This window comes from Meles meles, chromosome 10 (genome assembly GCF_922984935.1).
Source record: "Meles meles chromosome 10, mMelMel3.1 paternal haplotype, whole genome shotgun sequence".
Taxonomy (NCBI): Eukaryota; Metazoa; Chordata; class Mammalia; order Carnivora; family Mustelidae; genus Meles; species Meles meles.
In genome coordinates, this window is record NC_060075.1 from 1,123,984 (window position 1) to 1,144,577 (window position 20,594).

Consider the following 20,594-nt stretch of genomic DNA (forward strand, 5'->3'; position numbering starts at 1 on the left):
CACGGGTGGAGGCCTGAGTGACTTGGGGCTGAGGCTTCTGGGTGAGTGTTGGTGGTCCTAACACCGCACCAGCTAGGACTGGGGAGGAGATCACGAGTGTGGGCAGGAGCCGCGGGACTGGGAGACACCCACTTGTGACGGTGCCTTTCCCCGCTCAGCTGAGCCACACACCAGCCCCGAGGGCTTTCAGTCCCACTTGTCATCTCAGACGCCCTGAGAACCGTCCTTTGTCCGAGGGCCTTCCCTTCCCTGCAGGACTCCACTGCCCGTCCCTCTGCAACCCTGCAGAAGGGGGCATGGCTGCTGGGCTCGGGAACACAGTGTGCCCTCGGGAGACCCACAGGGCCCTTTGCCCAGGGCACAGTCTCTACGGGTGCAGTTGGACAGATCACACAGGAGAGCCACGGCTGACCTGGTAGTGCTGACCGTTCCCTTCAGAGAAGCGGAGGGAAGTTTCCTGAGCTCCCCACACGTGGCTCGCCGTCTGCGGTCTTCACCGGTGACCCCAAGGCCAGGGGTCCCAGCGGTCCCTGACGCACTCACATCAGGCACCCAGTGCCGGGCCTGCACCAACATGACCCCCCCAGCCACGGCAGGGCGGTCCTCACCCCTCCACCCACAAGCAGGAGATGCTGAATCTGGCCCTGAGACTCAGCGGCCGGTGCCATGGACACGTCGCTGCGGGGGCAGTGGATGAACGAGTCCCCTGCATTAGAGGCGAGAGCGTCCCGGAGTGACTGGAAGGCAGCAAGTAATAACAAGACTTTGCGTCTCCAGGAGGAGCTCCAGGAGTGGCCGGGGCGGACTGAGCCTTTGGAGAACGTCACCACAGCTCAGGCCCCTTACCGAGAGCCTCAGACAACAGAGAAGCCCAGGGACAGGCTTCAGGGTGAAACTGGGCCTGGCCCCCGGGGCCTGCATTGACCGCATTTTTGCGATTTCCCTCTGAGCTCTGCTGAGTCTGCACCAGGCCGAAGGCAGAGGTCCCTGCCCGGGCGGAGACTGGGCCCCCACCAGGGCTTGCTGGTCGGGAGTGGAGGTGTGTGTGCCTCGTGGTTCGCGCCCCGGCTGCCGAGAGAGCGCAGTCTGGGAGAACGCGTCCTCAGGACACGTCGGAGCTCCGTGGGCTGGGAGCCTCAGCAGCAGCCGTGGCGCCTTCCGGCCGGAGGTGGCTCAGCTGGGACCCGGAGCCCGCCACCGAGGAGGGGAGCTGTGCCTGGGCCAGGCCGGAAGCCCCCCGGGGCAGGCCTCACAGAGGAGCCTGCTGAACGTGGGGGGACCGAGTCGTCCACACGGCAGGCGACCGCCGAGCACCTGTCCATGGCTTTTCTAGCAGCGAGAGTGTGACGTTTCCTGCCGAAGGAAGGTGATGCCCAGAGAGAACGTGACCTGAGTGTCCAAGGTCAACACGCATGTCTGGCTGGTCTTATGCCCTGCCCCATGGTTCAGGTGCTGCCCTCCGGTCCCCTCCCTTGCTCCACAGCCTCAGCCAGGCTCACAGGCCCCTAACAGAGCCTTAGGGCGGCGGCAGGAGGGCTAGAGGCCAGCGTGAGGCGTGGCGAGCTTTGGGAGTGAGGGGCTTCTGGTGAGGGCTGTGGGGTGGGGTCTCCGGACTGCAGGGGCTTTTGGTCTGGGCGAGGGTCGTCTTCTCGGGGGGGTGTCCAGTGGGGGGACATCTGGTGGGGGAAGGGGTATCCAGCGTAGGGGGTGTCTGGTGGGAGGTGTCCAGTGGGAGGGGAGCCCGGGGCAGGGACGTCCTGTGGGGAAGTCCGGCGGGAGCTGGCTGCCCTTGCTCTGTCCCTGGCCTCCCCCCGCCCCCGGGATCTGCGCTCACACGCCTCAGCCCTTCCCACCACACCTCCGTCATATCTGAGGACAACCAGGGCACCGGGGGTTTCTGGGGAGCACTTTCTGGCTGAGCTGTGTCCATACCAAGGCTTTTGTGAATGTCTTTTGCCATAGTCTCTTCCCTGGTCAGGAAACTGGGGGCTTTCGATGTCCCGTGGAGCCAACGTGACACCATGTCTTGAAGCCGGCGAGAGGCTGGTTCGTCCTTAGCTTCGTGGGGGCCCCGCACTCCGGAGGGTCCTCCCGGCTGCCGCGCCCAGGTGCAGGTGTCCCCAGTCTCTCCCGCTCTGAATATGGGCTCCTGCTTCCAGTCTAGGGCTGGTCCTCCCGGTGCCACAGTGGTGTCTGCCCCGCGCGTTGGGGTCCTTGGTTACGGCGCATGTGCCCAAGCGTGTGTTGTGCGTACCGTGGTGTACACGTGTGCACTCGCTGTCGCTCCCAGGGCCCAGCACGATGGTGAGCTCAGGCACCCGCCGGACAGATGGACGTGGGCAGTGGAGGCCGCAACAGGGGACGGCTGGGGGGCAGCTCTTGGCACCTGAGCATGTTCTCAGGGTTGCGCACTGTTCGCGGAGAGTGGGGGAGGCGGCCGCAGGGGCTGGAGCTGCCAGAGACTTTGTACTTAATATGTTTTGTTAATGGTTATGTAGCTGTCGAGTAAATTCCATTATTTCTTATTACATCATTAGAGGCCATTAAAACGGCATTAGCATGCTGATGGAATTACGGCAGCAGACACACCGCGACCTCGGGAGGGCTTTGTAATCCAATCACGGCTGTTCACAGCGGCGCAGACGATGTGCGGCTGCTCCCTCCGGGGCCATGGGTGGGGGGCGCGGGGCTGCGGGGACATGTGGTGGGGGGGCCGGTGTCCACGCTCCTGCCGACGAGGGCTGCAGCCGAGGCTTCCCCTCAGCCCCGAGAAGTCTGGGCTCAGCGGAGGGCACGGCGGGAGGACGGCCTCGTTCTGGGATCCGTCTCGCCGCCTTCTCCTGACGCGAGAGGCAGTTTACTTTCCTGTCTGTGTGATTTACGGAATTGATGAACACACAGCGTTCTTGGTTTTCGAGACGGCGGCTGAAGGTGCGGTGGGGAACTCGCGGCCCGGACACTTCCCATTAGGGCTGTCGTGCCGGGGGCCGGGGCGCTGGTGCCCAGCCCAGTCGGTTCCGTGAGTCCCAGGGACATGAGGCCCGTGTCGTCCCCCTTCCCACGCCTGACACCCCCGTCCTCCCCCGCCCCGCCCTCCGCAGTGGAAGAATCAGGGGGAGTTTCTCTTTCCTAGGGCGGAACTGTGGTTATTTGGCTCCTGTCTTGTGTCTCTGATTCACGAGGACAGGAAAGAGGAGGCTGAAGAGGGACACAGGGTCGGAACCTGGTCAGGACAAGCTGTGCGTGATCTGGGGAACGTGGCAGGGCATCGCAGATCAGCAGTGACAGAGACTGTGCTGGGAACAAAAAACATGACCCAGCCAGGAGCCCTCCGCAGTGAGACCCAGAGCCTGTGGGGGCCCCCGGAGACGGTGACTGTACCCAGCTTGCTGTGTCCTCGGCCTACAAGCTCTGGGGTTCACAGGCGGATGCCATCCCCTTGCTCCACCTGGGCCTGGGATGCCTCCGTGAAAGGACGGAGAAGGAAGGGGGCTGGGGGTGTGCTGGCGAGCGGCAGTTCCGCAGGAGGGGCAGTCGGCCCTTTCTCCTTCGGGCAAGTCCCTGTGCGGTGGGTGAAGAGATCATCCTCCAAGTTCCGGTTGGGCCCCTCCTTCCTGAGAAAGGGCGTGGAGCCTAGGGGTTTCTCGGCCTCCTTCTCCTTGCCTGTACGTCGAGGGTGGTCGGGAGTGCCGTGGGCTGGGACGAGGATCCTGCTCTGAGGAGGCCCCACGGGCTGGCGTCTCTGGCTCCAAGGCCGAGGGGCTCGCCGTGAAGATTGTCGCCTGTGCTGCGAGGCTGCTACTTCTGTTGTTGCGAATCTGTTCTAACACCGAATGACGGGTGGGTTCATGGTCAAGAGTGACGCACTCGGCTCCTCTGCCCAGGCTCGCACAGACCCTGTGAGTGCCGGGCGTTGGGGAGACGGTGGGATTGCGTGTTGGACTGGACGTCTCCGTATTTAGGGCTTCGTTGGAGAGTCTGTGGTTCCTGTAATGATTCTGTGATCGGGAAGAGCCGCGCCTTCCTCTCTTCCAGCAGACGACGCCCTCCTCGGCGGTGGAGCTCGGGCTTCTTTCCCCGTGATGTGCCTTCAGTGCCTAGGACGGCGTCAGGCACGTGGCCGGAGCCCGGTGTTCGCTCAGTGGCGGAGTGGGAGAGGGAGTGAGTGAATCGATCCACGTGGCTTGGGTTTGTGGTGTCCTTTTGAGGCCCTCAACGTCAGGCAGACTGCTGAGGCTCGCCTCGCCTCGCTTGTGCATGCTCCGTTGGGGTGGGCGTCCCGGTGCCCGTGCCGGAGACCTTAGGGGGCTCAGGGCTAAGTGTGCAGCTACTCAGCCCTCCGTGCGGTCCCTACATGATATGCTATGACAATAACAAAATGTTACGTAAGCCAAGAAATGCCTAAACACGTGAATAAAGTTACGTTTACACTGAAACAAAACTGAACGGGTGGTGAAGCACACGTTGTATTTCTTGCCCGTGAAGACCGCTTGTCTCTGCTCGGCTCCATCCTCCTCTTCCCGGGAGAACCAAGCAGGACTCATTTTCACTCTCCAGCCAGTCTCTGCGTCAGAGGCTGCGGGTGCTCACGTCCGCGGGACTGTGGTGTAGACAAGTCAGGACACCTCACCTGGGAGCCATCCCTATAGGAAAGCTGGGAGCCCCAGCGGGAGGCCTTCCCCCCTCGCACGCAGGCACTACGATCCGCAAGGAAGGGCAGGGGACGAATAACGTGGCCACAGTGGAGGGTGCCGTGGCAACTAGCCCACGTGTTGTGGCGGCACGCTGTGGGCTACGACGCGCGGTGGTGTGATGTCCAGAGAAACCCAGCGGAGTGGCCTCCGCGTCAGGAGACTCAGGGCCAGGCTAGAGCGCAGCCAGCCGGAAACTCGGCGGGGAGGCTCCTGTCAGGGCTCCCGGCACAGAAATGCCATCGGCCTGGCTCTCTGAGGCTTCAAGATGGAGGCTTCGTCCAGAATTCCAGGGGCTGCCTTTGTTTCTCTGTTTGTCACCAGCAACTCAGTCATTCCACTGTTTGTTTCGTTCCGGAGTCCTTCAGCCCCATGGGAGGCCGACTGCCACGGTGGATGCGCCTACGGAGGTCCCTATGGAGGTCCCTCCGGCCCCGTCTGCCCCCCGGGCACCCCTGCTGGTGGGGCACAGGCCTCCCGCGTCCAAACACATCATCGATCTTGGTTCCAGCAGTAAGTTGTCCCGGCGGCTCTTCACTAAGCAAACGCTTTAAACGTGCAAAGTCAAGACGTAAACATGGAATCGTTGGTTTTCTTCCAAATACCCCGTGGACGAGGGGCGCCTGGGGGGCTCAGAGGGTTAAAGCCTCTGCCTTCGGCTCAGGGCATGATCCCAGGGTTCTGGGATCAAGCCCCGCATCGGGCTCCCTGCTCAACCCGTGTATCGAAGAAAGAAGTCTTGCTCTCGCCCGGCCTCAGTGTGTTCAGATACAGCAAGTCTCCAGAACGGCGGATTTTGTTGGGCAACTTTGGGTCCTTTATTAGCATTTTAGTTTTTTTTAAATTGATAATGAGTAAGGTACAGAATGAGTAGTTCACCAAATGCATAGGCCATAGGTGAGAAAAGTTAAGGTAGAACAATGCTTAAGCCGTAGTGAAGATTTTGAGAAGTCTTGGTGCTTGCACTGACAGGCTCTTTCTGTACGTCCCCGTCACCTATACGTCATGCGCTGTCCTGACACATTGTCCCCCGTCCCCCCTTTCCTCCACCCTGTCCATCCGTAGTGCGGGTTTTGCCCCGATCCAGGATCAAACAGACCAAGCGCAGGTCACTGCGTTAAGCCAAGAGAAGCCCGTGCTAGTAGAAAACATTTGAGTAAATGTTCTATCAGAAGTACTTTTATTTTAACTTTCCAAACAACTCCCAGGAGCGTGAGTCATTTGAAAGTGCAGCGTTCACGTCTGTGTTAGTTGGAAAAGCCCCAACGCTAACTTTACAACTGTCTGTTGCTGCCAAATATGCTTGCAGTCTTCTTTTTTTAAAAAAGATTTTACTAGCGACAGAGAGACAGCGACAGAGAGAGCAGGAGAGCACAAGCCAGGGTGGGGGCAGAGGACAAAGGGGGAGCAGCCTCCCCACAGAGCAGGGAGCCCAGCGCAGGGCTCCATCCAGGACTCTGGGATCATGACGTGAGCCGAAGGCAGACGCCCAATGACTGAGCCACCCGGGCCCCACTTTGTGATCTTATTATCCCCCAGAGTGGAGAGGATCTAGTCCCTGAGGCTTGTGTGTGTTTAGGGACAAGGGGCTGCTTAGCCAGGGTTTATACAGAAAATCACAGTCGTGTCTGCTGTTTTGTCTGTGGGCTGTCCAGGTGGGCCTGATAGACGCACTCCTGTGTCTCGTGTGATCTCTTGGGAAGCAGGAGAGATGCCACCCAGATCACGTCGGCCAAGCAGCAGGCTCCGTTGACGGACTTTTCCTGTTCTGTGTTTTGGGCCCAGTGCTAGCTAATAAGAGAATCAGGATCTAATCAGGGAATCTCTTCCTTCCTCATCCTCCGGGAGGGGTCAGGCTGAGCGTGGGCGGAGTTCAGCGTCTCATAACCAGTGGGATTAGAGACAACCCGAGCGATGGCAGTTAGCGAGGGGAAGGTCGCCTTGAGTCACGTGAAGGTGTCCCCCCTCGTCTGTCACTCCCCGGTGTTACAGAGGCGGAACCGGACGTTGCTGTAAAACACTTCAGCGAAAAAAGGAGGTTAAGGGATTTCTCGAGGGTTGTGGGCAGAGATCTCCTCCCCAGCAGGTTAGGGACCATAGGGCTCTGTTCCACCAACTGCAGGTGATCGGTGGGGAAATTCCAGAAAACCAGCAATATGTCAACATAAAATGCGAGAAGTTACCTTTGTTCTTTGCTAGCCTGTCCTGGGGCTGGAGAGTAACGGTCGGTGTAGTGAGTGATTATCCCGTGTGCCGTACTTCGTAAGTACACGGACATCACCTGGAATCAGATGGAATTAACAGTATTGCCAAGTAGAAACATTTTACGGGGCTCAGGACTGCTTGGACTTGTCTTTAAAACGGAGACGACCCTGGCTGGAAGGATGGTGCTGAGACACCCCGTTTATCTGTGCACGCGTGCAGTTTGCTGAAAGTGGTCGAAGGGAATTTAAAACCCGTGAATGCTGCGAGATCTCAGGGAAGTCTCTCTTTGTACTATTTCTGGCCTAACAGGGAATCGACCCCAGTGACGGTGTGTGGGTTTATTCTCCTAAGACGGTGTCCAGGAGGGGCCCCTGGAGCATTTTTCGCGGGACGGGCGTGCCCACTGGGCTCTCCCAGGCTGAGACCCTGAACACAGTCTCTGCTGGAGGAGGAAAGATTTGCGTCTGGGCAGGTGGGTTCCACCAAGTGGCCTTTCTTCCACCGCAGGTGCACTGGGCCACCAGGAGGTCTGTGGCCCTCCAGGAACAATAATCAAGCGCGTTGCGGCTCTCAGAGCAGAGCGTCTCGCAACAGGCAGGCTGTGGGGCTCTGGCCGGGTCTTCCCGGGACGACCCCTGCATAGGCGATCTTGAGCTCGCCATCCCAGAGCTGTGCAGGCAGGACAGAAGCCGCCGGTCTTGCCCCTTGTATCCACAACGTTGTTGCAGACCGAGGACAGCGCCTCTGTGACGAGGCAGTGTGGCATGCCGAAGCCGTGGGCGCCCACGAAGGCCTGGGACTGTGGACCTCACGGCAGAGACCAGAGGAGCATCAGACCGCTCTGGAGGGACGGGGCAGAAGCCGATGGGGTCAGTGTAGAGGACACGCACCCCCTTCCCCGATCGCCGTCTTCATCCCCACTTTGCAGGCAGAAGAGCGTCGTGTGCAGGACGGGCGACGCAGCACACGCCCCTTCAACTCCGGGCCGTCTCTCTCGACAGTTTTAAGTCGCAGAACGTGGCAGAAGCAGTAAGGTCATCGATGTGTGCGAATATGCGTCACACAGACGTTAGGAAACACAGCAGGCCCTCACTCGTCATGATTCTGCAAGTCTGTGATTTGCAAGTTTATTCGCAAGCCCGAAATCAGTACGGCACCTCTGTGGTCGCTTGAGGACCGGCGCGGAGGGAGAACGGTGTGTCTCACGCTCGTGTTGCCGGCTAAACCTGAGCAACGCTCCAGCCACCGCCTTCTCTCAGCCCACGCGTCAGCTCATGCTTGTCACGTTCCCGGCTGCGTTCTCCACGTCTTTGGGCTTTTGCTGTTGGACACGGCCCCATGCACACGTAGAACGTCCGGTGTTTCCACACGCAAGAAGGCTGGGCTGTGCCTTTACAGAAAATGTCGCCGTCGGGAAGCTGCCGCTCTAGAAGCGGTGAGTTTGGCGTTCACGAGGCAGTACGGTCGTCACACGTGCGCACGTCAGACAGGCTGTCCGCGGACTGGCTGGTGAAGACATGAGCGGAGGCTGGCAGAGTCCAGCCCTGCGCCCCACACCCCCGGGAGCCAGGGTCCAGCCTCCTCGAACCCACAGGTGCGGTGACCTTACAAGGCGGCGGTCGGCAATAGCAAAAAGGCACCACAGCGTGCTTCCGACAGTTACTGGTGGGATCTGGACGAGGACCTGAAAGCCAAAGAACAGAATTAGGATCGATGTTTGGTGGTGAAACACGGGTTCTCCCTTGGAACGCCAGGCTCCTCTGTGTCTGTTCCAGTAATTTCTTCCTAATCTAAACACCAGTTTTTTATATCAGTAAAGTTGGACTGTTGGGCTCCGCACCAGAAACTGTCGTTATTTGTTAATGAGTGACTTTCTCAGGGAAGAGAAAGGCTTCTCCTGCCGACCCGGATGGTCGATGTCGTGTTTGCTTCTCAGACTTCGCAAGGCTGCAGGCGTCTGTCCTCGTTTTTTACTTTCTGATTAACACAGAAACCCCCTTTCTGTGCCAGCTGATGTCTATGGGATGGTTCTCCCCAAGTATTTGAAGATGCAGAGCCAACGGGACGGTAAGGACAGCCCAGGCCATGTGGTCCAGGAGGAAGTCGGTCGTGGCTCCCGGCACCCCGCCCCCATCACCCGTTTGCGTCCTGCACGGCCTGAGCTGTTAAGGCGTGGGGAGCGCTGCGGGCTGGGGGTGGCCAGCAGGCATCCCCCCCATGGCCAAAGTCCCAGCTGGGCCCAGGGCCAGCCTCGCACACAGGCTTTCCACGATGGCTGTGGCGGGCCCGCAGGGCTCCCCTATATGCCCAGGGCCTGGGGGGAAGACTGCACCCCTGAGGTAAGACTGAGATGCTGGTAAGTGAGATGAGACGGTCTTGGGAGGGTCTTGCTGGCCTCCTCCCCGTCCAGTTGTCCACACGGGAACGCAGTCCCGACTGAGCCCTGACAGACCCCAGGGAAGGGTCTAGAGCACACCTTCCCAACGGAGGACACGGGACAGCATGGTGGTCCACAGCCCTGCAGGGAGCCCCAGCACAGAACAGACACAAGTGTGTCTGTGGCCCTGACTGACGAGTCACGGACAGAAGCCAGCGGGGAGCGAATGTCTGGGGCGTTCCCTTAGGGATCCAACAAGGAAGCTGGGCTGAGCCAGGCCGGGAACACGGGAGCCACAGCAGCTCGTTGCGGTGTGGACCTGCGCGTCCTTCCGGGGCCACGTCTGTGAGCTGCGTGAGCTCGGATGCTCGCCGGCGGGTGCAAAGGGCTGCTGTTCCTGCTGGCTCCAGGCTCTCGAGCACACCGCACCCGTTGGGTCTGTCCCGCTGGGAGGGGCCCAGGGTCCACGCCATCGCCGAGTGGCTGCTGCTGCTCACGGCAAGGTTCTAGGAGGTGGCCGTTTGCTTCAGAGTTCATCCTTTTCTGTTTCTTTTTAAGATTTTATCAGAAAGAGAGAGACCGCTGGCAAGGAGGGGGCAGAGGGAGAACCAGGCTCACCACAGAGTAGGGATCCCGAGGTGGGCCTCGATTCCGCGATCCTGGGGATTACGATTCGAGCTGGAAGCAGACGCCCAATAACAGAACCACCCAGGTGCCCCAGAGTTCACCCTCCCCAACACGCCCTGGGAGCTTGCACTGCGAACCCCACAGAGCACCTTCCCCAGGGAACCGACTCAGTCCTCGAGGCAGCAGCGGCGGCGTTGGGCACCTGTTCCCCTGAAACCACTCCCGACTCCCTGCAGGGCCGAATCCTTTCTGGGCTCCAGCCACTCTCCTCCTTCCTCTCCCATCGTGGATCTCAGTCTTTGACTTTTACTTGAGCGTCTGCTGTGTGCGGGCCTGTGCCACGGGGTGGCCCGGGACCAGACACTGAGCCGGCTTCAGGTGGCCCCTGCTCCCGGAATCCCTCCACCGGCGTGTCAGGGAGGCAGCACCTGCCCCTCAGCTGCCGGTCCGCGGGATGCGGGAAGCCTGAAAGCCCAGAAAGGAGCGTGCCAAGGGGCTCCCAGCGGGAGATGTGGGTCCGGACGCTTCCTCGTGCCGCAGCCGTGAAGCAGGTACAGCCAGGCCTATCGGCCTCACCTTGTCACTCTCTGCAAGAAACTTCTGTCTGGAAGGGAGAGGCCGTGTCTGCTGGTCTGTCTGCCCACTGCAGGGATGGGCATTTGTTCGAAGGGCAGGGCGGCAAGGCATCGCTTCAGCCACCGGCCAGCAGGTCTTTCCTGCACAGATCTGGGAAGGACCTCAGAGATGGGATGGTTTGCCTGTGTTGCTCTGGGGGAGAGAGCAACGTGACGTGCGTGGACAGTGGTAGCTGCAGCGCCCAGCACGGAGCTCCGTCTGCAAACTGCCGGTGGTTCGCCGGCTGCGGACCGAGAGGGCACATTCTGCCCGGACGGCCTTCCCCGTGCTGGAAGAGGCCCCGCAGAGTGAGGGGAGCCGCCTGGGCACGTCCCAGTGCGGTGCTAAATGTACCCTCGTATCCATTACTGCTAACACTTTCCGACTCAGCAGCCTGTCCGTCCCTCGTCAGCCTCTGGCTCCCTTGGGCCGCCAGCCCACGTGTCGCTGGAAGGGAGAAAGCCTCCAACGGCCGGAGCCCCCAGGGCCCGGATGAAGCCATTTGTGTGCACCTGCGACTGGCAAACAGCCCTGGGCCGGAAGCACCAGCATTAGTGCGAGTATGAGTAACCGAGAGAGGCTGTTCTGAGGGTGACCAGGCAGAAAGGGGAGACAGTTCTCGGGCTGGTGTCCCTGAGGGACTGGCACTTTGAGGGGTTCCCGCGGGTTCCTCTGGGTGGTACTTCGGCTCCGGGCAACCTGGTGCCCGCGCGAACATTTGTCCGAGAAATCCTGGTGTGGATGGGGTCTGACGCATTCCGAGTGGAGGCCCAGGGCACATTGCAGCCCCCGGGGCCCAGCCGTGCTCAGTGGAGGAGCTTCTGGTTTTAGACACCCCTGGCTGGAGCTCAGGGAGCGTCTGTGGTCCCTGGTGTGCAGCCAGGCGCCCGGCGAGGCTGAAGGGTTAGCAGAGGGGCCTGTGTGCGGACGTCCGTGTCGCACGTCGGGGCAGGCGTCGGGGAAGAGCAGGTCCGAGTCCCTTTCATGGCACTGGCTCGGGCGGGTGACCCTCCCTGACTCAGCTCTGTGGGTCACTTTTCCTTCCTTCACGAGGCTCTTGTGAGCCCGAGGTGACGGGCTGGGAGCCTGGGCCAGGGCTGGGCAGCGCCTGCCCTCCCTGCCTTGTACAGTCTCCGCGATGGCGAAGCTGGTGCTCAGGAGTGCTTCCCGTTTTGTCCCAGGCGTGGTCCCAGGTCCCGCATGTCCCCTGTTGGCCAGGCCGGGTCACACAGCATCTCTCGCTGGCTCCACGGGGCACGGCGGCAGATGAGCGGTGGTCTTCTCCGTGACCCGGTGAGGAAGGAAGCAGAAGGCCTGAAGCGTCTCTAGAGAAAACGCAGGGCACCCGAGGAGGATGCCATCTGCCCGTGAGTTCTTGGATGTTTAGATTCAGTGAGAAACGTTACAAGACCACAGAGACCCGAAGTCCTGGTGCCCCTTCGATGGCAGGTGCAGCCTGTTGTGTTAACGAGGACCTCCTCGCGGCGTAGAGGACAGCGGCACGCGGTGTCACGACTCTGTCCCAGCCGGGACTCTGCCGCCGTCGCGTGTGCGTGACGCTGGCCAACAGCCTACATGCCCTCCCCGAGCCAGCTGCCCCCGGGAAGCCGCGGATGTCCTGTGGGGCCATCAGCGTGCTCAGTGCCGTGTGCTCCTGGCCCTGCCCATGGTCCACTTGGGGGAGGGTCCGCTGTGGTCAGAGCACGAGTGGTGGGGTCAGCCCAGGAGGGACCCTGAGAGGCGATAGAGCCGGGGGGACGGGCGGCAGGAAAAGCCACCTGTGTGAGGTGGAGACGGACAGCCATCGCTCTGGGGACAACCGTCGTTCTGGGGACAGAGCCTCCAGCAGGAGCGGAAGGGGGCCGTCCGGCCGGTGGCATCACACGCAGGCCTGCAGAGCCAGCTGGGGCCCTTAGCCTTGGTGGGCAGGAGGGAGTGGGCAGGCCTGCAGGGCACCCTTGGGGACATGTCAGGCCAGGATGTGGCTCAGGCCACAGGCAGCAGGAACCCAGAGGGAGGATGAACGTGGTGGCATTTTCAGGGAGTTTCAGCAGAACTTTAGGGCCATGTGGACATTTTTCATGCAAAGAAATGGAACAGGAAGCCCCTGGGCCGTGTGTGGCTGCTGCACAGAGCTGTGGGTGTAGGGCCAGTGGCTGCCTGGAGGAGGTGTCCTCGGCCTGAGGCGGTGCTGAGGCTTCCGCGGGAAACGTCTGACGTGATGGTGGCCCACAGCGGCCAAAGTCGAACCCGGCGGGGCCTCGCACAGCAGCCCAGCCCGCGGGGAGGTGGGCCAGCGCTCCGGGAGCCACCAGCCAGAGTGGGGGCCCCGGGCCCTGTCTTAGCGCCCTAGAGGTCACAAGGCCCAGAGCAGACCCGGCGGAGATCATAGGGCATCTGGGAGCCTCACTCGGCTCTGCGTGGACGACCGGGGGAAGCAGGAGCACGAGCAGGGACGTGGGGAGAGGCAGGGCAGTTCGCCCCGGCTGGGTTCTTGCAGGTGTCGGGGGTCCCTCCGTCTTCACGGGGCTCTCGCTGACCGCGGCTGGGTCTTTGCTTGTCCCCAGGCGAATGTACCGCTCCCGGCACCTTCCTTGCTCTCGGCACCTTTACAAACAGCTCCCGCGAGCGCCGAGACGGTGGTAGACCGGGTCGGAGGACTGGCGCTCGGGGTGGGCCGGGTTAGGACGCGGGCAGCTGGCATCCTGCAGGGCCGCCTGGGCAGCTTGAGAGAGGGCCGGCGTGTGGCCGTCGCTGGGGGGACTGTGGACGGCCCTGCTGTCCCGGGTTTCCTCGGGCTGGAAGGTAGCAGGTGCAGGCAAGAGGCGGCGTCCCCGCCCACACAGGAGGGGTCTGACAGGTGACACACGGTGGTTCTGCTCTCAGCGTCGAATGCGTAGTGATAAGGTCCTGGGCCGAGGGAGGACAATGGGCTGCAGAGCCTGCTGCAGTTCATGGCGGGAGCCCCCAGTGACCACCGGGAAGGGCATCTTCCAGCCATCGGCACCCAGTACCTCTGGGACCCGAGAGGCACAGCAGCGTCGGGGGGGGGGGGGGCGAGGACACAGCCCTCCCTGCCAGCTGCATGGCATCTGTGCCCTCTGTGGGGCCGGCTCCGGACTGCGCACCTTGTTCGCAGGAGGGACAGCAGAGAAACATGGGGGGTCGCTCTTTTCACGGGGGGCCCCGGTGACTACAGCCAGGAGCCCAAGCAGCTAGACAAGCCCTCTCCTCTCTTGCCCTCCCCCTGGCATCCCCCTCCCTGTCTCCCCTCCCTGTCCCCCTGCTCCCTCTCCCCCCTCCCTCTTCTCCCCTCCCACTTTCCTGTCCCTGTTCCTTCTCCCTCCTCCCCTCTCCCTCCCTCCTCTTCTCCCCCTTCCCCATCCCTGTCCTAGTCTCCCCTCCCCCTCCTGTCCCCCCCCCCCCCCGCTGTTCCCTCCTCTTCCTCCCCCTCCTAGTCTCCTCCCTCCTCCTTCCCTCTTCTCTTTAGAAGAATAAGATTATTTAAGAAGTGTGTATTTTTTCAAACTTATATTTAACGTAGTATTTAAAAAGCTTTGAAAATTTTAATCATTCCTGTCTGGCAATTCCCCGCTAGTTATTTTTATGTAGATAGTTCTTAGTGACTTTGGTAAGTTTTTTAAACGGTTGCTGTCAAGAGAGGTTTTGAAATACCGTCTCTTCTCTTTCTGCCTTTGATTCCCCGTGCTCCCGTAGGAGCCAAATGCTAAACTCCGTCTCCATGACCGTTTCCTTTGCGAGAGCCTCTGCTCGTCCTTGTTGGTGGCTTGGGGTCGATTGGACTTGTCACACACACTGCGGCTCGGCTCCGAGAGCACAGCGGGTCGGTGGGATGACCGACTGAGGGCAGAGTCCGCCGTGGGCCGGAGGTCACCCCCGCCACGGGCAGCGGCCTCACACGCGTTCTGAGCGTGTCCGTGTTTTCCACGTGGCCGCAGAGAAGCCACTCGGGATACTGGGGCGGTTCTGAACCCTCTCTCGTCTCTTCCAGTGTTCTGGGACCGGCCGTGACCTTCAGAGTGAGCGCCAGTGTCCGGAACCTGACGGCGGCGGACGTGGTGCAGGCTATAGGTAAGGCCGTGCCGACGCAGCCCCACGTGGACACACACACCCGGGTGGAGGAGACACACAGTCTTCCGGCACCCCGACTTCTAACGGGCAGACGGGGCGGCGGGCATGGCTGGGGCCTCGTGGTCGCCATGTGGCCCGCCAGGTGCCGGCGGAGGATGGGAACCACCTGGCTCCCTCGGAGACAGAGGCTCGTGCCCGGCGAGCAAGGGTCTTGTGTCTGCGGCAGCCGCCGGCCCCCGAGTGGACAGAATGACCACCTGTAGCTCCTGGTGTCCCCGGCGTGCCGGGCAGCGTGTGCTTCGGTCTGTCAGAGAGCAAGACCGTGCCAGAGGGAGTGTCTAACAGAAACAGGGACGTCGGCACAGCTCTGCTCCTAGAGCCCCGGTTACTCCTGCTGGCCGGGCTGGAGACCCGGGAGCCATCTCCCGGCCGGCGTCGTTGGCCCCGGGGTGGGGGGCGGCTCCAGCGCTTGGCCCCGGGATGAGCCGCTGGTCTCCCGTTCCGTTGCTGCTCAGCGTTACCCGCAGGGTGTCTCGGTGCCAATAGTAACTCTTCCTGGGAAAGCGATGATTCCAGGGGCCAGTAATTTTGGTTACGGGCGAATTCCTTGCCACGTTGTACCTCCAGCAAGCTGACCGGTTTCCGCTCTGAGGAGAGCCCCAGGCTTCTTGCCGGGGCCCCATGTCTCGGTGAGGCCAGAGCGTCGTGTGTAACTGGGCAAAGTCGCCCCCACCTCGGAGGCCCCCTGCAGGGCCCGTGGACTTGGTCACCAGCGCTCTGCCTCCGGAAGCAGGACGGGACTGCGTCGGTGGCTCGGACCGCCCTCCTCCCCTCCCGCGTCCGCTCTCCCGTCCGAGCTGCTCAGCACAAGGGGTCGTCGGCCATAGTTCAGCCCCAGTCAGGTACGGGGTTTTTCAGGCGGGAACTGTCGTGGCTGTGCTCTAAGTGCCCGTTCATCCGGGGCTGGGAAGGAATGTTTTCCAGGCGGGGTCCGCTGCAGCTCAGGATGCAGCCGTGAGCGAGTGAGACGGAGGGCGGCCGTGTCTTGGGGACAGTCTGCACCGCACGCTCACTGACAGTAGGCTTCGTTTCCTTCATTGCTTCCTCGGGAAAACGAGGTCGAGTACCCAAAATGCAGCTTCTTGGGCATTTTGAATGTGTTCGTGTTGTTACCAAAGGGGGGGCCGCCGTCGGATGGACGTTTGGGTGTCCCAGCCGCCGCCTTCTGAAGACCCAGCGTTGCGGCACGACAGCGCGGTGAGCTCAGAGCGGTGCGAGCCGAGGGAGCCGACGGGTAATGCATAGCGCAGCCCCAGAAAATTAGTCCTTTTTACGTTGTGAGTCATTCTAGGCTGTTCTGGATCACTTGAGGCTGCACAGGAAAAAGAGGATGAAAAATAACTTCGTGACCATTAGGGTTCAGTGGTCGCACGGCTGCCCTGCTCTGGGTACGGGGCCGCGAGGGCGCTGGTGCCAGGAAGAGACATCAGGTCACCGAGCATGTTCCAGGAAGGGAACTCTTTGTGGTTTCCCGTTTCCCGGTGACATGGAGGCCTTGTCGCAAGCTACCGAGTGGCCCAGTCGGGGAGGCCCTGCTCGGGGGTTGGGGGGCCGTGGGTGCCGGGAACCTGCTGGGGTTGCTGCCTGCAGACCCCGTCACTGCGGTACGCTCCCTCGGGGCCTCCTGGCACCACGCTCGAGGTCCTCGTGGGTTCCCAACTAGGGAAGGGGACACAGCCCACTGATGGGGCTTCAAGGGGCTTTGCTCGCCGACCTCACACATGTGGTACGAAACCTCACGACCAGGTTTGCCCTGAACACCGCGTTGGTTCTAACCAGACATCTGTTGTGCGCGTCCTGACGGCTGCGTGCTGCCCGTTCTCGTTTTGAGCTTCTTCCTCGTGTCCCGTGATTCTTTCCTGGACATCCTGCTGAATGCGTGACCTCGGCGTGAACACGAGGTGCCGGTGAACGTGGGAAGTAAGCAGGCACTGCACAGTCAGGAGTTTTTGTGTCCCCGGGTGCGGAGAAGCCGCTGGCGGGATGTGTTACTGGTGAGCATTCCCTGCCCGGTTCACGGTTGTACCTGCACACGCTGCAGGGTACCCACGGCCGGGAGTCTGGTTTCGGCCCGTCTTGCTGGCCGTGGCCTCTGATTGAATCGGGCAGAACAGAGAAATCCTTCCTACTTCACTTCCTTGGTACGTTTTCTTGAGTAGCATGTTTCTAATCAATTTTTGCATCTCTCCTTTCGGAGAACATAGGGCAGTGTCATCTTTTAGAGAGCACGCTTGCCGTCCCCTCTGCAGCTGCCCACGCCCAGACCTCGGGCTCCCGCAGCTCACTGCGGGGAGCGCCCTTGTGTGTGGCGCTACCCCGAGATCACCTGTTCCGGCGCAGACCACCCTCTCCTGGTGCCTAGGTGCTGGGTTTTCGGGGCCGGGCTTCCGCCGGGTGGCGGCTCGACTCACTCGCTGACCGTGTCGCTGCTGGTTGGCTGTATTGGCGGCGGTCTCCCTCTGGCCTTCGGGTCAGCCCGCTCACTCTTGTCCAAACAGAGCCTCTGAGACTTGCCCTTTGGGCACCATTTTTCCTGTCGTCTTGCTGGGGAGATGGCTTGTGCCATTTCAAATAACATCTCCTTATTCAAGGACCTGCTGACTTTCCCCAAGTCCTCGCGGCTGCAGCCTGGCTCCATCCTCCTTCACCTGCCCGGCGTCTGTGGGAGTTGGCGCGTCTCCTCTCTGCTGTGTTGCTTCCTGCTTGTGGTCTACGCAGGGTCTGCACGCAGGAGAGCACGGCCGTCCCTTCTGGAAGCCGTCGTGGATGCCCACGCGGGGCTCATCCCTGGACCCCGAGGCCTCAGTGGCGGGTTTCGGGGGTTGGAACGTGGACTGCAGAGTGAGAGGTCGGGACGGCTGTGCTCCGTACACATGACGTTTGACCCCAGAGCCCCCGCCACAGGGCGTGCTCAGGGCGGTCCAGCCGTCCACGAGCCCGTCCAGGACGCGCGCGGTCCAGCCGTCCGAGCTGCTGCTCTTGCGCGAGCGCCGGTGCTTCCCGCTTCCTTGGGTTCTCTGCCGGGCAGTGCACCGCGCAGGCTGAGGGCTGACGTCAGCGCCGAGGGACAGCAGCCTGCCCATGGAGCCCAGCCGGTCTTTCAGAGACGTGACCCACGCCAGGTCCCTCTCCAGATAAGGCCGTACAGAGTGGCGGCCTTGGGTGGGTCTTAGGTGGGCTGGACGGGGGGGGTTGGTCTCAGGAGGGCTGGCAAGGAGGAGGGCCGAGGCGCAGAGCCCACATACCAGGGACGGAGGGTGGGAACGGGCTGGGAGCTGGAATCCAAAATCAGTCCCAAATCAGGCTTGGCATGTGGGATTGTGTCTTCGGTGTCTGCGCAGGGCTCTCAGGCTTGGCCTTCCTCTGGTCGAGGGCATCAGCTTGCCTTCCTGGCGTCCCCACAGCCACACCTACGACAGGCATCGGAAACCTCCCGGTCTCGGCGGGGGGAGGGGAGACCCCGCGGCGGCACGAGTGGCAAACTCCCACCGTGTGCCGTCCACCCCGGGCCACCCGCTGGGGGCACGCCTCTGGGGCCAGCAAGCGTCCAGGGGGCTCTGTGTGTGTGTGTCACGGGCCACGTGTGGCCCAGAACCTGCTTGTGGTCACTGCTTTCTTGCTCAGGGTGAGACAGGCTGGTGGACCTCGTGGGGACCTTTTTCGGGGAGAAATAAGCAGTGTGTCCTGGACACGTTAGAAAGGGCCACGTGGCAGAAAGTTTGTGTTCGTGTGTGAGGGACGAGACACCTGTAAGAAATGAATAGAGTTGGAGAGTCACGAGGTCCCACGCGCTTCCCTGAAATGTAGAGTCAGAGCGTCAGACGCAGGCCAGTGTCGCTCTTGGAGCCCTCACCACCCGGATGGAGAGGCTCTGGCCAGAGCAGCCGGTGGGCTGTGCGGTGAGGGGGCACAGCTGGGCGCTTCCAATGGGGTGGGGCTCGCTGACATGGCAGGAGGGACCGCATGGGCTCGTCGGTCGTTTCCGGCCAAGCTGCCCGCCACCCGCACGCCAGCCTTGCTGAGGGTCCGGTGCGCGGCCCAGGTGCTGGTTCTGCTGTTGGCCCAGTGGCTTCGGACGGGTGCCAGGTGGAGGGGTCGCCAGGCGTGGCCAGCCTATAGGGCCCCAGTGGACGGGCAAGGGCCTGCCTGCGAGGTCAGTAGGGAGCGTGCACACAGTGGACGGCACGGGAGGGCGAGGCGGCTGCCTCAGCATCCACCAGGCCTGTGGAACACCAGAACAAGGCCCGCGGGAGAAGCTGCCCCGGGCAGGGGACAAAGACGTGGAAGCAAGGGTGGGGGATACGGGTGTCCCGCGTGGGACGGGGTGGCAGGTTGGAGGTCGGAGGCTGGAGACGGCGGGTTCAGTGTGAAGTGGAGCTCGGGACGGTCACTGCGGAACGGAGAAGGCGGCTTGTCTTCCGGTCCCACTGCTGTGTCCCGCATCCATGATGGCTTGCGACGGGAGAGCTGAGCTGGTCTGAGGGGACTGAGGTGACGCTTCAGAAGCAAAGGGTAGAAAGAGGCCTCGGACCCCTTTGAACATCCTGAGAAATGTTCTGTCTGGTGCAGCCCGGAGACCACGAAATCTCCTTCGAGGCATCGGCGTGGTTAGCAGTGAAAGGTGCTGTCTCTGGGGCAGACTCAGCTTGGCTGTAACACGCGTTTCTCACTTTCGGGGACGAGAGGAGCTCTGTCCGATCAGAACCGCAGTCCTCGTTCCTGCTGGGCGGAAAGCCACAGTGGGTTGGGAGGTCTCGTCCGGAGCTGACCCAGCAGCCCAGCAGTGGGATGCACAGGGGGTACAAAGACGTGGTTCCTGCAACTGAAGAAAATGAGTCTGTGGTCAGCTAGCACACACTGCCTTTTGGGGGACATTCTGCATTTTGGAGACGTCAGGAACTTCGTGCACTGAGGTTTGGGCACACACGCCTTTCTGCACTGCGGTGGTGGTGACCTTCGGTTCTGTCTGTCCTGCCGTCTGCGCTGAGCAGGGCATCTGTGCTGCTCAGTTGCTGGCGGGTGTGGATGGGGGCTCGCTGCGGGGCCAGGGCTGGCTCCCCTCCTGACTCCCACCAGCCCTCGTGGAGTTGGGATGAACCGGAGTCCAGAGTCCTGCACGGTCCCTCCCATCTAGACGCACCAGCACGCGTCGCCCATCAGATGCCAGGGAGGCAAGGATCGAACCGGAGGATAGGACTCGGAAACGAGGCTGCTGGGGTCAGAGTACAGTGGGTCTGGAGCTCAGGGGCCCGGAGTGGGGGGTGGGCGCCCCGGGGAGCGACCCGGCATGGACGTGCCAGTGCTCCTGGCCTGAGCTGAGCTCCTGGAAAAGTTCCAGGCCAGGCCTGCTTCCCCCCAGGCTCATGTGGGCCCCGAGGTAGGAGGGCACCGCGCTGTCGGCGAGGAAGCCACTCCCAGGGTCAGCGAGTCCTGTGGCCCCTGACGATCAGCGGATTCTCTGCGTCGGCTCCATGGTTGAGCCCGGAATCACTCGCCTGGTGCCTGCTGGTACCGCCGCGGGTCGGGCGCTGCTCCGGAGCCAGGATGCTGTCTGAGCCAGTGAGACACCAGCCCGCGGGGGACGTACCATGGCGTTGCAGAGTCACCAGGCCGAGCGTCGCAGGCGGCACTGTGGCCGGCACAGCACGGTACCTGACCTGGCGGTGCAGGGTACGGCGCGGCTGCTGCGGGAATGTGCCGTGTGCGTGGACGGAAACCGCCCACTGTCCGTGACCTACACCACTGCCCTCAGTAGCCGGCGTTCGGCAGAGACGGGGCTGAGTGGGCGGGCGCGGGAGCTGTTCGCAGCCGCGCTCAGACAGGGCCCGGCGACCTTGCAGCAGACTCTGGGTCGTGAGGCAGCCACCCTCCGAGCCGGGGAGGGTGCGAGGGGACGGGCGCGTGCCGGGGCTGCCTGGAGGGCAGTG

The 20,594-nt window shown here is 62.1% G+C and overlaps 1 protein-coding gene across 3 annotated transcripts in view; it reads left to right on the plus strand.

The window, feature by feature from the left end:
* The window catches only part of PTPRN2 (protein tyrosine phosphatase receptor type N2), a 692,851-nt gene that overhangs the window by 309,582 nt on the left and 362,675 nt on the right, over positions 1-20,594 (plus strand). For all 3 annotated transcript variants that reach the window (XM_046020312.1, XM_046020314.1, XM_046020313.1), the window contains one exon: positions 14,528-14,607. In XM_046020312.1, the coding sequence (XP_045876268.1) occupies positions 14,528-14,607 (80 nt within the window). The remainder of the gene's footprint in view (positions 1-14,527; positions 14,608-20,594) is intronic.